The following is a 21121-nucleotide window of genomic DNA, read 5'->3' on the forward strand; positions in this document are numbered from 1 at the left end:
ATTCCCAAAATTTAAAGAGATTCTAGGCCCGTGTTCATGTCGCGAATTCACCAGTTTCTGGAGCTAATTCACCTTTTACTGGAGCTGCCAATTCCCAAGTTTCTGAACGTCATAATTCCCTTGTTTCTGGAGTGTTTATGGAGCTAACAGTGTTATGGAGAAATCCACTTTCTATGCAGGTAAATTACCTGTTTATGGATCTAATTCCACTTTTTTCATGTAGCTCCTAATTCCCCAGTTCCTTGAGCTCCCAATTCCCCTGTTTTTGGAGCTCCTCGTTCCCCTTTATTTGGAGATAATTCCACCGTTTCTGGATATCTCGATTCCCAAATTCTGGAGCGAGATGAATTTTTTGGGAACCATTTTCCCTGTACCTGGAGCTCGTAATTCCACCGTTTCTGCAGCTTCAAATACCTCTGTTTCTACCGCTAATTCACCTGTTTCTGCAGTTCCTAATTCCATTGTTTCTGGAGCTAACTCCCCTGTTTCTGCCTTTCATAATTACACTTTTCCTGCAGATAATTCCCTTATTTTGGACGTTAATCTCCTGTTTCTGAAGATCATTCCAAGATCATTGCACAACTAATTTCCACCTGCTAGAGCCAATTCTCCTCTTTCATAAGGACAACATATGTGTTTAGTGAAACAAGCTTACAGATGGAATCTAACATTGTGTTTTCGGATGATGTCACCGAGGGCAGCAGGTAATTGATAAATAGGGGGTTGGGAGCGAGGCTAGCTGCTTCGGGGACTCCAGAGGTAGTGGTGAGAGGAGTAGGAACGTAGGAACACAAGAAATAGGGGCAGGTGTAGGTTACCTATCTCTCGAGTATGCTTCTCCATTTCATGAGATCGTGACTGATCCGGTCATGGGCCCAGCTCCACTTCACTGCCAGCTACACATACTCCTTTATTCTCTCATTGCTCAAAAATCTGTCAATCTCCGACTTGAATATATTCAATGACCCACCCTCCACAGATCTGGGGGCAGAGAATTACATAGATTTACAACCATTTGAGAGAAGATATTCCTCCACGTCTCAGTTTTAAATACATGGCTACTTATTCTGATTCTATGTTCCCTAGTTTTAATTTTCCCTATGAGTCGAAATATCCTCTCGGCATCCATCTTTTCGAGTTCCTTTCATTATCTTATATGTTTCGATAAGATCACCTCTCATTCTACTCAAGTACAATGAGTATAAGCCCAACCTACTAAACCTTTCCTCATAAGTCAACTGCCTCATCGCTGGAACAAACCTAGAGAGCCTTTCTGAACCATTTACAATGCATTTTATCCTTCCTTAAATATGGAGACCAAAACTGTACGCAGTACTCCAGGTGTGGTCTCACCAATACCTTGTAAGGTTGAAGCAGGACGTTTCTGCTTTTATACTCTACCCCACCTTGAAATAAAGTCCAACATTCCATCTGCCTTCCTGATTAATTGCTTTACTTGCATACTCACCTTTTGTGTTTCATGCATAAGGAGCCTCAGGTCCCTTTGTACTGCAGGACTTTGCAATATTTCTCTATTTAAACTATAATTTGGTTTTCTATTTTTTCTGCCAAAGTGGATAACCTCACATTTTCCCACATTATATTCCGTCTGCCAATTTTTTGCCCACACTTAGCCTGTTTAAATACCTTTTACAGATGTGTTATGTCCTCCTCAAAATTTGCATTCCCACCAATCTTTGTATCATTGGCAAACGGCAACATTACAGTCACTTCCGTCATCTAATTCTTTAATATAGATTGTAAAGAGCTGAGGCCCAGTATTGACCCCTGCAGCACTCCACTAGTTACTGTTTGCCAACCAGAAAATTATCTAATTGTCCCGACTCTCTGTTTTCTGTTAGTTAGAAAATTCTCTCTCCTTGCTGATATATTGCCCCCAACTTGTGAACTTCTACCTTGTGCCATAACCTTTTATATGTGGCAGCTTATCGAATGCCTTCTGGAAATCTAAATAAAATACACCCACTGTTTCTTCCTTATCCACCCTGCTCATTACCTCCTCAAAGACCGCCGTAAAATTTGTCAAATTTGATTTCCCTTCCCTTTCATAAAACCATGCTGACTCTGCTTGATTGAATTATGCTATTCCAAATGTCCCGCTACTGCATCCTTAATAATGGACTCCAGCATTTTCTCAAAGACAGATGTTAGGCTAACTGGTCTATAGTTTCGTCGTTTTTGTCTGCCTCATTTTTTGTTTTAATAGGCGCGTTATATTTGCGGTTTTCCAATCCCCTGGGACCGCCCCAGAATCCAGGGAATATTGGTAGATCACATCCAATGCATCCACTATTTCCACAGCCACTTTTTTCAGACCCGACGATGTAAGCAATCAGGTCCAGAGTGCTTGTCCGCCTGTGGGTCTATTATTTTGACAAGTGCTACTTCTTTAGTGATACTGATTGTATTAAGCTCCACCCCCCTCATAGCCCCTTGATTATCGACAGTTGGGATGTTTTTACAGTGTCCTAACGCTAAGACTGATGCAACATATGTGTTCAACTTCTCTGCTATTTCCCACTTCTCCATATTAATTCTGCAGTCCCATCGCATGAAATTTACTTCAGGCACTCGTTTCCTTTTTATGCACCTGTCTTTTTTATCTTTCACGTTAGTATGCTTTCAAATCCATCTTCCCTCTCTTTATCATTTTTTAAATCGTTCTTTGCCAACTTTTAAAATGTCCCAACTGCTGTCCTCCCACTGGTCTTGTTTTCAATTTGATACCATCCTTTATTTCCTTATTTAGCGACGTATGGTTATCCCTTCTCTTACAGTTTTTCCTTCTCATTGGCATATATGTGTGTTGAGAGTTAGGAAATATCTGCTTAAATGTCTGCCACTGCTAATCAACCGTCCCATACTTTAATTTTTTTCCCAGTCCACTTTAGCCAACTCTGCCCTCATACCTTTGTAGTCTCCTTTATTTAAGTTTAGGACATTGTTTTGAGAACCAAATTTCGCAGCCTCCAACTGAATTGTAAATTCAACAATGTTATGGTCACTCATTTCTAGAGGATCTTATACCAAGAAGTAATTTATTAATCTTACCTAATTACACATTCCTCTGATATAATGGACGGTTACACTGGTATAGTTACCACACCATTGGAAATGTAGCCTGGTCATATACCTGCGGACGCCCCTACTTCTACCATTCACGATATGTATTTTACTATGACATGTGATTAGTTGGCACTGTGGGTCTTGTCTTTGCATAGGACGTGTTTCTGAATCTGGAGCGGGAAAATTCTTACCGCTTCCGTGTACTATCCACTTCCATTTGGAACATACTGTGCCTGATTAGGAGGGGCTATTACATCGGGCACCCATTCATCCTCATCCAACTGAAATGGACGAATCTGGTTCACCACGTTCATAATCATTTTGTGTCATCTCAGTGACCTGCTGGTTCGCTGAAAAAGCTTCATTGGGTTTCATTCTCATTTGTAAACGGCCTGCTTATACTGTGCGACTTGCTTCATCAAGGATATTATTCAGTCTCTTGTACTGGGTTTCAAATACTCCCACCTTGCGTAGTTTTGTTCCGTGGGAAGAAAAGCAATGTGTGAGGAGGAAACACAAAATCTGCAAAAGGACATTAACAGGCGATGTGAGTGGACAGAGATTTGGCAGATGGAGTACAATGTTGGACAGTGTGAGGTCATGCACTTTGGCAGAAAACAATCAAAGAGCAATTTATTATTTAAATGAAGTATGATTGCAAAGTGCTGCAGTACAGTGGGACTTGGGGATACTTGTGCATGAAACACAAGATATTATTATGCAGGTACAGCAAGTGATCAGGAAGACCAATGGAATATTGTCCTTTATTGCAAAGGGGATGGGGTATAAAAGCAGGGAACTCTTGCTACAGTTATACAGGTTATTGGTGAGGCCACACCTGTAATACTGCGTGCAGTTTTGGTTTACATATTTACGAAACGATATACTTGCTTTGGAGGCAGTTCAGCGAAGGTACACTACGTTGATTCTGGAGATGAGGGGAAACCTATCATGAAAGGTTGAGTAGATTGGGCATCTACTCATCAGGATTCAGAAGATTGAGAGGTAATCTTATCGAAACGTATAAAATTATGAGAGTGCTTGACAAGGTGTATGCAGAGACAATATTTCCACTGATGGGCGAGATTAGAACTAGGGGGTGTAAATTTATAATAAGGGGTTGTCCATTTTCAACTGAGATGAAGAGAAATTTATTTTCTCAGACGGTTGCAAATCTGTAGAATTCGCTGACTCAGAGAGCTATGGAACCTGGGATATTGAATTACTTTTACACAGAGATAGACAGTTTCTTAACCGATAAGGCAATAAGGGGTTATGGGGAGCGGGCAGAGAAGTGGACCTGAGTCCACGATTGGATCAGCCACGATCGTATAAAATGGCGAAGCAGGCTCGAGGGGCCGTATGGCCTACACCTGCTCCTATTTCTTATGTTTTTATGGTCTTATTACCTGGCCTCCCACCTCCCGCTCCTGAGGTTTACTCGGGGCCAGTGTAATCAGTTACTGTGTTGTGCCCTCCCGAACTCCCTCAGTCACAATTCACTAACCCCTTTGAACTGATTGCCTTCCCTTACCTCTACATCACTGGAGCTGTACAGTCATTCTAGAGACTGCCTTGCTTTTTTCTCCTTATGGACAGTTTTTAAACCTAAATCCTTCAACTGTTCCGTTTTAGAAACTGAGGAAAGCACAATTACAATAACGACCAGGATCGTGGCGGCAACCATTCCTGATTGGTACAAACCCCATGGGATCCCTGTTTCTCTGCCCCATCCTCGCTAGTTCGTCTGATTTCCTGATCGGCTCCTAGTTGGTTCCCTCTGAGAATGCTTTTCTGTTATGTAAATAATAATCTTCACCCTCTTTTCTTATAGCTTCCAAATTGGTTGCCAGCTTTCCACACAGGAATAACAGGTGAACATCGCAAGTTCCACACCTTCTTCCCGATGGTCACCTACTTCAAATAAAATAAGCAGCGAATCAATTGTGACAATGCTTACGAGCACAAGGGGTTAATTTGTCAACTCATAAAAATCCTTCTCCCTCGTCGGGAATATATTTACTCAATATTAAGAAACTTTCATTTAATAACGTCCAATATCTCTAAAATTGCATTCAGCAATTCAAAAGCTGTTCCGTACTGAATTAAAACAGAGTTCACAGCTGCTTGTGAAAAAGTTATCTTCCTTTTTTTGCATTTCCAATGCTGCCAAGTGCAGACATCATCAATCAGAGAAAGCTTCAGGCACACGTCTCGCAGCATTTCAAGTTTTAAAAAACTTTTGCTTGTACAAAGTTTCTGCGCTTTTAAATTTGCAAAGAACCTGACCAATTCAATTCAGCAAGTAAAACATTAGACATCATGAGTATCATTACTACAAACATTAATTAAGGCAACTCAACACACAAAAATGTCATTCCTCTCCCTGCTCCCCCCGAGTCACATATTGAAATTGGTCAGAAATGTTTAAAATCCCAATTGTTGATGTGATTGCCTCATGTCCAGAGCTAAATGCTTTCACAAAGTTTCAACCAACCAGACTTTCAGCGCGGCCATAATAAAATGTTGGTTTTACAGATTAATTAACCTCCATTTAATGCAGACCAATGACTTAAACTAACCAGTGTCACTTGACAAAGAAGGAGGAGCCACAGCCAATCTGAAAGAAGCTGTCACACATTTTTTTTTAAGATTAACATTTACACTGGAAGCATCAAAAGAAAACCTTTCCAACAGTTGAAACGAGATATGATCCGCATGTCACTATTTATCCATTTTTCCATCAGCCAAGATACAAATTTGAATGCTTGAAGCGAGCTAGCATTCCATTCTGCTACTTGTCCCCTGACTCCATATGTTCTGATCTTGTTCATTCGTCTATCACGAGGGAAGATATCCGCTCTGATTCTACCCTGTCAAGCCGCCTCAGAATCTTATACATTTCAATAACACCACCTCTCATTCTTTCATACTTCAATGAGTATAGGCCCATTCTGATCAATATTTCTTCATAAGACAACACTTTCATCTCAGTAATCAACCTCGTGAACTTCCTCTGAACTGCGTCCAATTCAAATATATCTCTCCTTATATAAGGAGACCAAAACTGTACGCAGTACTAAGGTTTAGTCTCATCGACGCCCTATACAATTGTAGCAGGACTTTCCTACTTTAATAAACCACCTCCCTTGCAGAAAAGACCAACCTTCCATGATTTTGTAAATGCAGGCCACCATTTTGTTTAAGATACTGAAACACATTTTGTTTCAGATATTGAGACATTTTTGTTTAAGATATTGAGACTCATTTTGTTTAAAATACAGATCCATAATTTTGTTTAATATATTAAGTCTCACTGTTTTTAAGGTACTGATGCGTCATTTTTTTGAAGACACTGAACCTCATTGTGTTTAAGATATTGGCCACCATTTTGTTTAAGCTACTGATCGGACATTTTGATTAAGATACTGAGCTTCGTTTAAGTTACAATAATCTGACACTAATTTACATTCAAGCAGCTGTTTCCGGTAGACTTTTGCTAAATCATGTCTTAGCTCAGTAAAATTGGCCTTTCCGCAGTTGAGAACTTTTTCTCCTGGTCTAACTTTTTCTGTCCGTTAACTATTCTAAATCTAACTGAATTATGGTCACTACAACACAATGCTCTCCCACTGATAACCCTTCTACCTGCCCAGTTTCGTTCCCTAAACCGAGTTTTACCACTGCAGGTTATTTTATTGAGTTCGGTACTTACTGGTTAAAAAGTACTCCTGAGTGCATTTTAAGAATTAGACGCCCTCTATAACTTTTACTCTTACACTGTCCAAGTTAATATTAGGATACCAAAAAAACCCTGCTGTTAATCACCTATTGTTTTTAACCTCTCACAATTTGCCTAAGTATTTCACCCCATCTTCCTGTGAATAGTTGGGGTTCTACTGTACACTCCAGCAATGTGATTGTCCATTATTTATTCTTCAGCTCACTATATACGACCTCATTTAACGATCGTTCCAACACAGAGGCCTTCCTCACATCTGGTATTGATATTTATCCAGGATTGTGACCCTTCCTTTTTTCTCCACTCTCTATCTAATCTGTAAACCTTGTAACGATTAACGTTGCCCTGTCATTCCTTCCTTTCTTTCAGCTAGGTTTCAGTAATAGCAATGATGTAATAACATAATGTTAAACTTCCAGCTGTCTATCTCTGCCTTATGGTCATTTGCATTACTCACCAGACGCCTTGCATTGAAGTATATATTATTAAGCACTTCCAAATATTTGTTAGCTATTCTCCAGCTTTTGTTTACTCTGCTGTCCAAACTCACTTGCTAATTTACTGCCTTCCATTTCCAACGTTGCTACTCTCCCTTAAGAATCTATGCTCAGGTTCCCATCCCGCACCAAACTATTTTAAATCCTGCCAATAGCACGACCAAACGCCCCCACAAGGATATTCGTCCCAGCCCAGGTGAGATTGGGGATTATTTGTTTCACCAAACCAGAGTTCGAGTTTCCAGTCTGATTCGTGCCATTTCCCCTTTGATGTGTGAAGAATCTTATGCAGCAATTGAAGTGCTAAAAAGTGGATTTCGATACTACAAATCGTGCTTGATGCAAATAGCTTTTAACTGGAAGATAAGCATATGACGAAAAAAATGGAAAGGCATGTTGATGGGTTTAGATGTTGAAGGGTAGGAGTAGGATGGATCGTGTTGATCTGACACGTGGCATGTACCTGATCGAGTTGCTTCTGAACTGTAAGTACATTTTAATTTATAATAATGTTTTATAAAAGGTTATTATTCACTTGATTATGCTACTGGAGAGCCCGTTTGTGACTCAGCGTCGGATAATCTACGTAATATAATAAATCGTGGAATAGGACAGCACCGAAATTTGGGCTGGATAGTTCAGAGAGCAAACCAGTTTGTAACACTCCCCAGAGCTTTCCAGATAAACCTGCATATTTATCTACTTCAAGTATTTATGCAATTACCTTTTTAAGGCTATTATTGAATCCACCACTCTATCTGGCAGTGTATTGCACATTTTAACCAAACGTTCTGTTAAACATTAAGTCGTGGAATGATAAATGGAAAGAGAACATGGTCTGAGCTCCAATCACAACCTTAAATCTCAAATCCTTCAGCTTGAGAGATTATATTTACCGACCGAATTCCACCCGTTATTCCAATCATTAATATGTTAAAACATGCCAAAGCAACAGCTTCTACAGGTATATAAACAGGAAGAGAGCAGCGAAAGTACATGTTGGTCACGCAGAGAATGAGTCTGGGGAATTAATAATGTGAAACAAGGAAATGGCAGAGAATATGAACAATTATTTTGCATCAGTCTTCATGTTAGAAGACATTAAGCACATTCCAAAAATTAATAATCAACGAGATATTGTGGGAAGGGATCTTTAAAAAAGCTATGAATATAGAAAATGTACTCGGTAAGCTAATGGGACTGAATGGAGATAAGTTCACTGGCCTGCATCGTAGGGTCTTAAAATAAGTGGCGAGAGCGATATTGGATGTATTGATTGTAACATACCAACATTCTCTTGATTCGAGAGAGGTCAAGGCAAATTGGAAAACTTCAAATGCAACACCTCAATTTAAGAAAAGAGGGATAGAGAAAGCAGGAACTTATGGACCAGTTAGCTAAATATCTGCTTTTGGGAAAATGCTGGAGTCCTTTATTAAGGAGCCGTAGCAGGACATTTAGAAAATCATCATGCAGTCAAGCAGAGTCAGCATGGTTTTATGAAATGAAAACCATGTTTGACAAAGTTGCTGGAGTTCATTGAGGATGTGACGAGCAGGGTGGATCAAGAGGAGCTAAAGATGACCTGTATTCGGATTTCAAGAAAGCATTCAGTAAGGTGCCAAGATTTGAACTCGCGGGGTTGCGGGTAATCTATTAGCTTGGTTAGCGGATTGGCTAATTAAAATAAGACAGATATTTGCGGAAATGTGTCATTTTCACGTTGGCAAACAATGACTAGTGTGCTGCAGCAGGAACCGGCCCTCGGTCCACAAACTATTTCTAAACTATATTATTGTCTTGGATGAAGGGACCGAGTTTAATGTTGCACATTTTCTGATGATACAAAGATAGGTGGGAAAGGAAGTTGTAAGGAGGACGCAAATAATCTGCAATGGGAGATAGAAATGTGAGTGGGTAAATATTTCGTTGATGGGGTATACTGTGGGAAAATGCGACCTTCTCCAATTGGTAGGACAAATAGAAAAGCAAATTATGATTTAAAAGGAGAATAGATTACAGACCGCTCTGGTACTGAGAAATCTATGAGTCCTTTCAAGTAGTTAGAAAAGCAAATGGAATGATGGCATTTATTGCAAGGGGATGGTGTATAAAATGTGAGGGGTTGTCAGATGAAGAGAGGTTGAGCAGGTGGGCCTATACTCTCTGGAGTTTAGAAGAATGAGAGGTAATCTCATTGAAACGTATAAGATTCTGAGGGGGCTTGAGAGGGTAGAAGCTGAGAATATGTTTCCTCTCATGGGGGCATCTAGAACTCGGGGGCATGGTCTCAGGATGCGGTGTCGCCCATTTAAAATGGAAATGAAGATTTTTTTCTGTCAGAGGGTCTTGAATCTTTCAGCCACAGACCCTCTCTGCCCCAGAGAGCTCTGGAGCCGGGGTCATTAAATACATTTACGGTGGAAATAGGTAGATTTTTGAAGGATAAGGGAGTAACGTGTTATGTGGAGAAAGCAAGGAATTGGAGTTGAGGCCGAGATCAGATCAGCCATAATGTTATTGAAAGGTGGAGCAGGCTCGAAGTGCCAGATTACCTATTTCTTCTCCTATTTCTTATCTTCTTATGTCCTATGTTCAATAGGCTGGATTGTTAGTTTAATTGCTTGCGCAAAAAAGAACAGAATGCGTTTCATTCGGGAAGTAGTCAGAGAGTGAGAGGCCGAGAGAGAGGAAGAGCAGGATAGAGTGAACGGGAAAAACTGACGTAGAGAGAAAGAGAGAGAGAGAGAGCGAGACAGGGGAGAGAGTAAAAGGGACACTACTGTTGGTATCACAGACCATTGGAAGAATGCGAAGAGTGCGTCATGAAACAAAATTGAGTTTTACTGCTGGAAATTATTCAGTTCTTCTCATCATTTAATATATTTAATAATTAGAGCGAAGGCATATTTCACCGCATTCTTCAGCTGCTCTCTGAACTTAGTCTGGGTCACAGCATAAATACAAGTGTTCGTGCAGCAACTCAGGAGCTGAAGCATGAATCCCATTTCCCAAACATAGAAAGGAATGCGTACAGGTAGACAATTGAAACTGCAGGCCGGACGCAGTATGGAGCACAGCATGAACACCGCCCATAACAGTATGAAATTGGATGAGATCATCAAAAGTAAAATGATGGATTTCCTTCTGCCGTTCATCTCTGGGTCTCGAGGACTCTCTGCACTTCTGGGACCTCGGAGTCTTTGCCGGGCTCTGCTGGCCACTAAAATGTATCTGACGGTGACAGCATTGATCAGCAGAACGAGAATAAATGGGATCCCTGGGGTTAAAATATATTGAATGAACTCGATTGTTCCCCATACCCGTGAAAGTGCAACATGGATAGTCACATAACAAAACCAACTGCTTTCTAAAAGCGTGTACTGAGATGTAAACATAAAATACCAGGGGATGTTCTTTAAACCACTCAGCACAGTCACTGTTCCCAGAACCACAGCTGCCATTCTCTCGGTGCAATATTTGGTTTTCAACGTCTGGCAGCAAATGGCCACAAATCGATCAAAGGAGAAAGTGACGGTAAACCAGACAGAACAATCTGTGGCTGCATAAAGCAGGACTGCGTGGATATTACACACGGGGATGGTCAGCACAATGTACATACGATGAATAATTGGAATCTGCCTGAGTATCAGGTCAGTGATAATGACCAGGAGATCCGCCGCTGCCATGGCCACCAAATATCGAGTGACACATTTGGAGAGACCGCACTTTCCCCGAGACAAGATCACAATCGTCACTGCGTTAACTTTGAGGAAGAGAAATAAAGAGACACATTAGCACGGCAGGATGAAAACAAAATAAGCAGTTCGATGTAGTTAATGGTGAAATATCCAAACTTGTTACTGCTTCCATTAATAACATTTCAAAGTAACGGGATCTGCAGCCAAGATTTATAATTATGCTATATAACTGGCAGATCATTAATAAATTGTGAACTGAATCCTGGAACTGGATGCTATAATACAAGAGTAATCGGCGGCGCAAAATAAATCATCAAATGCTCGATGTGATCGGATGAGACGGTCTGTGACCGGGAGATAGCGTCTGTGACCCGTTGAGGTAGTCCGTGACTGTGAACGTGAGAGAGGGTATGTGACATTGAGAGAGGATCTGCAACCGGAACAAGGGGTCTATGACTGGGAAAGAGGGTCTGTATCCGGGAGAGAGGATCTGTGAACGAGATGGACGGTCTGTGACTGCAAGCGAGGGTTTTTGGGAGAGAGGGGGTCTGTGACCGGGGAAGAGCATCTGTAACCGGAATAAAGGGTCTGTGACGGAGGGAGAGTCTTTGTGATCGGGAGAGAGGGTTGGTGACCGGGAGAGACGATCTGTGACTGGGGCGAAGGTTATGTGACAGTGCGAGAGGATCTGTGACTGGGAGAGAAATTCTGTGAATGGGAGAGAGGGTCTGTGACAGAGAGTGCGTCTGTGACCGGGGGAAAGGGTCTGTGACCGGGACAGAGAGTCTTTGACATGGAGAGAGGATCTGTAACTGGGAGAGTTGATTTGTGACCGGGAGAGAGGGTCTGTGAGCGGGAGAAAGGCTCTGTGACATGGATAGAGGATCTGTGACTGGGAGAGAGAGTCTGTGAGCGGGAGAAATCATCTGTGACATGCAGAGAGGGTCTGTTACATGGAGAGTGTATCGGTGACCGTGAGTTTGGGTCTGTGACTGGGAGAGAGTGTCTGTAACTGGGAGAGACGGTGTATGACCGGGACAGAAGGTCTGCGACCGGGAGAGACGGTGTGTGAACGGGAGAGAGGGTCTGTGAACGGGATAGAGGGTCTGTGACTGGGAGACATGCATTGTGATCGGGAGAGAGGCTCTATGACCGCGAGAGAGGTGCTAAGACCGGGAGAGGGGGTCTGAGAGCGGGAGAGAGGGTTTGTGAGCGGGTGAGAGTGTCTGTGTTTGGGAGAGAAGGTCTGTGACTGAGAGAGTGTATCTGAGAGCGGAAGAGACTATCTGAGAGCGGGGGAAGCCGGTCTGTGACCGGGAGAAGGGTCTGTGATTGGAAGAGATGGTCTGTGGCCAAGAGAGATGGTCTGAGAGCTGGAGCGAGTGTCTGTGACCGGAAGGGAGACTCTTTGAGCGGGAGAGAGGGTCTGTGACCGGGAGAGAGGGTGTGTGAGCGGGAGAGAGTATCTGTGAGCGGCAGAGAGGGTCTGTGACCGGGACAGAGGGTCTGTGACCTGGAGAGAGGTTCTGTGAGCGGGAGAGAGGATCGGTGACATGGAGAGAGTGTCTGTGACTGGGACAGCGGAACTGTGAGCGGGAGAGAAGAAGTGTGACTAGGGAGAGGGTCTCTCACCAGGAGAGAGTGTCTGTGAGCGGGAGAAAGAATTTGTGACTGGGTGAGAGGGTCTGTGACCGGGAGAGAGGGTCTGTCACAGGGAGAGAGGGTCTGTGATCGGGAGAGAGGGTCTGTGAGCGGGAGAGAGGGTCTGTGACCGGGATAGATGGTCTGTGAGTGGAAGAGAGATTCTGTGACTGGGAGCGAGCGTCTGTGACAAGGATAGAGGTTCTGTGACATGCAGTGAAGGTCTGTGACTTGAATAGAGGGCCTATGACATTGAGAGAGGGTCCGTGACCCGGAGTGAGAGTACGTGACCGGGAGTGATGCTCGCTGACCGGGATAGACGTCTGTGACCGCGAGAGACTGTCTGTGAGCGGAAGAGAGGGTCTTTGAAATGGAGAGAGGGTCTGTGAAATGGAGAGATGGTCTGTGAGCGGGAGAGAGGATCTGTGACCGAGACAGAGGGTCTGTGACTGGGAGAGTGGGTCTGTGACGGGACGAGATGGTCTGTGAGCGGGAGAGTGGTTCTGTGACCGAAAGATAGGGTCTACTGGGAGAGAGAGTCTGTGACTGGGAGAGAGGCTCTATGTCTGGAAGGGACGGTCTGTGACCGGGAGAAAGGGTCTGTGACCAGGGGAGACTTTCTTTAACTGAGAGGGACCGCCTGTGAATAGGAGAGAGGGTCTGTGACCGAGTGAGGGGGTCTGTTATTGGGAGGGAGGGTCTGCGAACGGGAAGAGATTGTGAGAACGGGTGAGAGGGTCTGTGACTGAGAGAGAAGGTCTGTTATTGGGAGAGAGGGTCTATGACCGGGAGAGAGTGTCTGTGAGCGGCTGGGGGTCTCTGTGACTGAGAGCTTGGGTCCGTGACCGGGAGAGAGGGTCCGTTATTGGGAGAGAGTGTCTGAGAATGGGAGAGAGGGTATGCGTGCGGGAAATTGGGTCTGTGACTGGGAGAGAAGGTCTGTGAGCGGGAGAGAGGGTATCTGACTGGGAGAGAAGGTGTGTGATTGGGAGAGCGTGTCAGTGACCGAGAGAGAGGATCTGTGACCGGGAGAGAGGGTCTGTGACCGGAGAGACTTTCTGTGAGGGGGAGAGTGTGGCTATGACTGGGAGAGAGGGTTTGTGAGCGGGGGAGAGGGTCTGTGATTGGGAGAATGGGTCTATGACATGGACAGCGGGTCTGTGACATGGAGAGTGGATCTGTGACAGGGAGAGTGGCTCTCTGACCGGGTGAAAGCGTCTGTGAACGTGAGAGAGGGTTTGAGGCTGGGAGAGAGGGTCTGTGACTGGGACAGAGGGTCCGTGGGAGGGATAGTGGGTCTGTGACCGGGAGAGGGGGTCTGTGACTGGGAGAGCGGACCTGTGACCGGGAGAGAATATCTGTGACTGAGGACAAGGTCTCTGACTGGGAGAGAGTGTCTGTGAGCAGGTGAGAGGGTTTGTGACTGGGACAGAGGGTTCTTGACCGGGAGAGACAGTCTGTCACACGGAGAGAGGGTCTGCAATCTGGAGGGAGGTTCTTTGAGTGAGAGAGTGGGTCGGTGACCGGGATAGACGTCTGTGACCGGGCGTGAGTGTCTGTTACGGCGAGAGCTCTGAGACCGGGGAAAAGGGTCCATGACCGGGAGAGAGGATGTGTGAATGGGAGAGTGTCTGTGAACTGGAGAGAGGATCTGTGACAGGGAGAGAGTCTCTCTGACCGGGAGAGAGTGTCTGTGAGCGGACGAGAGGGTCTGCGAAATGAAGAATGGGTCTGTGACTTGCGAAGAGGGTCTGTGACATGGAGAGAGGGTCGGTGAGCGGGAGAGAGGAACTGTGACTGAGACAGAGGGTCTGTGACTGGGACAGTGGGTCTGTGGCGGGGAGAGAATGTCTGTGACAAGGAGAGACTTTCTGTGACTGAGAGGGACGGTCTGTGAACGGGAGAAAGGGTCTGTGACCGGGAGAGAGGCTCTGTTATTGGGAGAGAGGGCCTGTGACCGGGAGAGAGGGTGCGAGAGCGGGTGAGAGGGTCTGTGACTGGGATGAGAGGGTCTGTTATTGGGAGAGAGGATCTGTGACCGGGAGAGAGTGTCTGTGAGCGGCTGGTAGTCTCTGGGACTGGGAGCGAGGGTCCTTGACCGGGAGAGAGGGTCCGTTATTGGGAAAGATTGTCTGTGAATGGGAGAGAGGGTATGAGAGCGGGAAATTGGGTCTGTGACTGAGACAGAAGGTCTGTGAGCGGGAGAAATGGTATCTGACTGGGAGAGAAGGTGTGTGACTGGGAGAGCTTGTCCGTGACCGAGAGAGAGGGTCTGTGACCGGGAGAGAACGTCTGTGACTGAGAGACTTTCTTTAAGTGGGAGAGTGTGTCTGTGACTGGGAGAGAGGGTCTGTGAGCGCGACAGGGGGTCTGTGATTGGGATAGTGGGTCTGTGACATGGACAGCGGGTCTGTGACATGGAGAGAGGTTCTGTGACAGGGAGAGAGGCTCTCTGACCGGGAGAAAGCGTCTGTGAACGTGAGAGAGGGTTTGAGGCTGGGAGAGAGAGTCTGTGACTGGGAGAGAAAGTCCGTGGGAGGGGGAGACGGTCGGTGACCGGGAGAGGGGTTCTGTGACTGGGAGAGAGGGTTTGTGACTGGCAGAGAGTGCCTGTAACAGGGAGCGAGGGTCTGTGAGCGGAGGACAGGGTCTGTGACTGGCAGAGACGGCCCGGGACTGCGAGAGAGCGTCCATGACTGGGGCAAGCCTCTGTGACCAGGATAGAGGGTTTTGCGACATTCAGAGAAGACCTGTGACTGGGAGAGAGGGTCGTTGACATGCAGAGAGGGTCGGTGACCGGGAGTGAGAGTCTGTGACCGGGATAGACGTCTGTGACCGGGAGAGAGTGTGACAGGAGAGAGGTCAGTGACCGGGGGAAAGAATATGTGACCGGGAGAGAGGGTTTCTAAATGGGAGAGGGTCTGTGAGCGGGAAAAAGTCTCTTCGACTGGCAGAGAGAGTCTGTGACTTGAAGAGAGGGAGTGTGACTGGGAGAGAGTGTCTGTGACTGGGAGCGAGTGTCTGTGAGCGGCACAGAGGATCTGTGACAGGCAGAGAGGGTCGGTGAGCGGGAGACAGGGTCTGTGACTGGGAGAGAGAGGGTCGGTGACCACCAGAGAGGGTCTATGACCGGGAGAGATGGTCTGAGAGCAGGAGATAGGGTCTGTGACTGGGGGAGAGTATCTGTGCGCGGCAGAGAGTGTCTGTGACAGGGGGGAGGGGTCTGTGAGCGGGGGAGAGGGTCTGTGAGCATGTGAGAGTGTGTGTGTGATTGGGAGAGAGCGTCTTTGAGCGCGACAGAGCGTCTCTGACCGGGAGAGAGGGTCTGTGACTGGGGGAGAATATCTGTGAGCGGGAGAGAGGGTCTGGAAACGGGAGAGACTGTACGTGAGCGGAAGAGAGGGTCTGTGACTGGGAGACAAGGTCTGTGAGCGGAAGAAAGGTTCTGTGACCGTGAGAGAGGGTATGTGACTGGGGGAGAGTATCTGTGACTGGTAGAGAGGGTCTGTAATCGGTAGAGAGCGTCTGTAAACGGGAGAGTGTATCTGTGACCGAGACAGAGGGTCTGTGACTGGGAGAGAAGGTCTGTGAGTGGGAAATAGAGTATCTGACTGGGAGAGAAGGTGTGTGAATTGGAGAGATTGTCTGTGACTGGGAGATACGGTGTTTGACTGTGACAGAAAGTATGTGACAGGGTGCGAAGCTCTGTGAGAGGGAGAAAGGGAATCTGATTGGGAGAGAAGGTTTTTGACTAGGAGAGAGTGCCTGTGACCGATAGAGAGTGTCTGTGACCGGGAGAGAGGGTCTGTGGCCGGGAGAGACTTTCTGTGACTGGGAGGGACGGCCTTTGACCCGGGAGAGGCTCTGTGACCAGGAGAGAGTGTCCGTTATTGGGAGAAAGGATCTTTGATCAGGAGGGAGTGTGTTTGAGGGTGAGAGAGTATCTGACTGGGAGACACGGTATGTGACTGGGAGAGGCAGTCTGTGGTACTGGGAGAGTAGGTGTGTGAGCGGGAGAGGGACTCTGTGACCGGGAGAGATGATCTGTGACTCGAAGAGAGAGTCTGTGAGCGAGAGAGAGGGTCTGTGAGCGGGAGAGAGCGTCTGTGGCTGGGAGAGGTGGTGTGTGACTGGGAGAGATGGTCTCTTCCGGGAGAGAATGTCCGTGACCAGGGGAGAGGGTTTAAAATTCGGAGAGAGATACTGGGATTGGGAGAATTGTCAATACATAGGAGATATTTATTTTGGTGAACGGGATGTGGTCGTCGGTGGCACAAGCAGCATTTATTGACTCTTCCTGTAGGCAGTGATGAGGGATTGTGAGTCAGTTACTGGGATGCATGATTCTGTGACGCTTGAGATAGATCTTGAAAAGCCATAGCTCTGTGGGTCATTCTCCCCGTACCCGACTCTGTCTCCTTGCTCAAGAACTCCGTATGCCTGGTCGCTTGTTGCTGAGTCTAAGAATTGTAGGTCTAAGCAGCATTCTAGTGTGCTTCTGAGGAAGTGGTGTCAAGTTTGACATGCTGTCTTTCCAATAAGACTTTAAACTAAGCCCCTTCTTTTCTCTCATGTGGACGGAAATATTCCCAGGACACTGATTCGATGAAGATCAGGGAGTTTTTCCCATTGTCCAGACCAATATTTATCACTGAATCAACATTACTGAAACAGGTAATCTGGTAGTTATCTCATTGTTTGTGGGATCCTCCTGAGCACAAATAGGTTTTGCATTTCCTATATTATAATAGTAACTACACTTCAAATCGTCTTTATTTCTTTCATTGTGCCTTTATCCCATCTTTCCTTCATTCTTTCCTTCCTTTCTTTAATTCATTTCTTTCCTTACTTCCTTCTTTCTTTCCCAGAGGAAAAAGAGAGTGGATATTGTGCAGAATTGGGATTAACTCGGGTGCAGTTCCCAATGTGCTGAATGAAATTCTCGGTCGAACCGGGGACTAGAATTGAGCGAGTCTTTGGGGAGAGAAAGGGACAACTATTAAATATATCAATACGATTATGAAACAAGGCATAACACATGACAGTGCTTCAAGTTTCGCCCAAATCTGAAACATCTGATTAACAGAATGTAACACTTTGTGGAAAACTATTTAAATGACTGTCAATAACAGAATCTCCAATCGAGTAACAAATAATCCTTACTTTAAATTACCTAATAATATGATATCTATGTTGTGAGAAGAATCCACACACAAGCTCTGATTTTCTCTCCCGGCAAAGATGCTCGGTTTATTTATTACTATGAACAAAGGGATAAAATGGACAATATTTAACCGTCCGTTCCTTGTACACCTGTATAAACAGAAAGCAACGTCGGCCGTGGTGCACAACAGGCGATGAATTCACATAGCTGGTTTTTCAGCATCGCCTAAAGTTCAAACTAGCTCCAGCTGTGAGATTGTAGCCGCTTCTGCTGTTGCTTACAATGGCATCCATATAAATTACCACATTGGCGCTTGTTGAAGTTACTGACTCCAAATAGATTATGCTAACATGGAGATCTATAATTGATGGTGAGATTTAATTAAATATCTGAACACAACTAGATGAGCGCTAACCTGGACTGCTGTAATTATAGGTGAGAATGGATTGAATATCTGAACCCAACTCGACCAGCGCTAACCTGGAGTTCTTTAACTGGCGGTAAGATTTGATGAGAATTTCAACTGATTCGGTGAAGTTGTTTAATAAAGTGATTTCACCATTCATTTTATTCCAGTGACCATCAATAATGTTCAATTACACTGAAGGGTAGCAGGAGATAGGATAGAGTCACATGAGGTTCAAAGAGATTCTCTTCTGCTTTGTCTGACGGGCACGGGGCGGTGGGATTGGGGATTCTATTGTAAAGATGCGTTTGGAAATCAAGCCATTGAAATGTAGCTGTAGACCAAATTTATTGTATCACGAATGAAGCTGCAATCCGACGCTCACCACAGAGAACACTGACCCATACACAGCAGGAGCTGGTACACAGTGAGACTGCTAAATGAGCTGGATCGGATGGACAGTATCAAACATTCACACGGTGCATCTTAGCTTTTTCTCAGGACCAGCATTCGCTATCTATTCTACTCCAATATTTCGTCATCTAAACCCATGAACTCATCAGTCTGAAAGGATATATGTGCTCAGTGCAGACACAGACAGTGAGCTGCTTTATGAAGCTAAACATCAGAAACCTCGCTTGTTTAGAAACTAACAAAATATGCTGGTCTTAATCAGACTATATTACATGGAGATAAGAGTGGCAGGTCATATTTCCCATTCATTATTCTCAGACCAGTACACGGGAGGAAAGGACAAAATCACAGCAAGGGATCACGGAACGTTATCAGACCCGCAGCGAGAGTGAAGCTCTGGGTGCAATTAGATTCTTGATATTGTGACATCAAGGTGAAAATACTGTAACACCGCTAGATATGGTTTACAACATGATATGGTGACTTACCAGTGACACCGAAAGCAGCCAGGATCGGATAATATATCTTTTCTATGCCACGGATGATCGCTCGTAACTGGAGCTCATGAAAGGCATCCATCTTTCCACTCTGGGTAGAGCCGCTGACTCCAGTTATTAACAGCAGTGATGCTCTCAATGACAATGTGGTAGAACACACTGAATGGAGTCTCTTATTAATAGCAGAGTGAATCCCTCTCTGGCCCAATTAGATCCCATGGAGATGGGCGCTAATTACAGTCATTGAACAAACTGCTTGAGTTAACCCACGGAGACTGAAACTAATTACAGTCACTGAAACAAATGCTTCAGTTAACACCCTTCAAACTGGCACATTTTATGTAACTAAAGACATTGAACTCAGTGTTACATCGATGTACAGAGAAACTGCTCACAGCCCTAAATAATACTTTAATTACTACGGGGAAGGATAAGCAAAAGCAAACCTGCAGTCTGGCCGCTCTGACTCTCATTTGTTGTCTTCCACCTTGCAATTTCCTGTGGACACTCTACTGCCATGTTATCAGTCACATACAATCCAATGCCCGACAACTGGCGTGAAACCCTCACTATTCACATTACCTTGTCCAACCCGACTTAGTTCAGCATCCGGTCCTGAGAACAAAACTCTTGCAAGTCACTTACAATGGAACTTGGAACTCCAAATTGCCCAACCTTGTCCATTTCAAAATATATTTCTGTAGCTGTCGATCTGCTCAACGAAACCCTCATTCACATCGATGATATCCTTGTCACACACCATCTCCACCCTACTAATTTCCCTCGTATGGACTCAAAATGCCGCTCTCAAGCTCAAGGGCAAAAATATGATACTATCTTAGCCACAACTGCTTGAGATATTTATATCCAGATCTGGCTCACCACTTCCAGCTGTATCTGAAATTTCTCTCATGTGGCAAAACCGGTCAATTCTCAAGGACAATCCTGGAGAGACAAGATAGCCAGTGGCTTCTTTTCAATTCTTCCTTCCTTAACGAGCTCTCCCCTGCCCATTCCACCTCCCCCAAAAACTTCAGGAACCGGTCGTTCTTCGTGTCATTATTCCTGAAAATATCCTCTCACCTACTTCTGCCACACGCCCATCAAGCAAAACGTCGCCCTGTCCCATCTGTTAATTATGATATTTCCCTAGATTCTCTCCAATAAGCTCTCTGTAAGCTTGTCGCGTTCATGAGAGTAACCTCTAGCTTTATTGAGCCTAATGCCAACAAATCGAAAGCATCAACCTTCCTATCCTGGCCAGCATGCTATATGTAACATAAAGGGAGGGCGCAACTTACCTCAAGGATTGCCCCGATAAAGAGAAGTTCCACCATCATTGCAAGGCCTGCCCCGTTAAAAAAAACTCCCATCTTCATCTTCTTAGGCTGTCCTTCATAACGGGGATGACTTGCATCCAAGCCAGAAAGGGATGAGTTCAACAATCTGTCAATGAAGGACCTAATATTCCAGACCCGAACTGCATGTTGAAGGGTCGAAGATGACTGTGTGTGGATGTTTTAAGGTGTAGTGACCGTTGCAACCAGCCACGACTCGGACTTGACATATGTAGTTCATGTTCCAGTGGCAAGGATTAGCAAAGACGACTGCAGACCATCTCTGATGCAAAGACGCACTGTGCACACATGTTGGTGTGCGTGTGCTTGCCCATGCTGCCCCTGAGCTCTTGCCTCTGCTGGGCCCAGAACTAACGCCTCTCTTGGGAACCAGTCACGTCGCTCCAGGATCTCTTGCTGCTCCTTTGAGCGACCTCGCGGCTCCAGCTGTACCTGCCCACACTCCATTCAATGGACTGGGTTATGGAGACATCCAATCCGACAGCGAAGTCCCAGCAACACTGCAGGGACTGTCCTGGTAACGAGAAAGATCATGAGCACTGCAATAACTGCACGGTTAAAGGGCAGGTTGTATAATACTTCCAGGAATACATGGCAAAAGAGAAGCCGATCCT

At 45.3% G+C, this 21121-nt stretch overlaps 1 protein-coding gene across 1 annotated transcript; it reads right to left on the reverse strand.

Moving 5' to 3' along the window:
* Nucleotides 1–10199: 10199 nt before the first annotated feature.
* LOC139257622 (probable G-protein coupled receptor 139) lies at nt 10200–19231 on the reverse strand. Its single transcript, XM_070874560.1, has 2 exons — nt 19141–19231; nt 10200–11092 (listed from the first exon to the last, which is right to left on the reverse strand). Exons 1-2 carry the CDS (start codon nt 19229–19231, stop codon nt 10200–10202), a joined length of 984 nt encoding a protein of 327 aa, XP_070730661.1.
* Between the last annotated feature and the right edge of the window lie 1890 nt (nt 19232–21121).

This window comes from Pristiophorus japonicus, unplaced genomic scaffold (assembly GCF_044704955.1).
Source record: "Pristiophorus japonicus isolate sPriJap1 unplaced genomic scaffold, sPriJap1.hap1 HAP1_SCAFFOLD_89, whole genome shotgun sequence".
In the NCBI taxonomy this organism is placed as follows: domain Eukaryota; kingdom Metazoa; phylum Chordata; class Chondrichthyes; family Pristiophoridae; genus Pristiophorus; species Pristiophorus japonicus.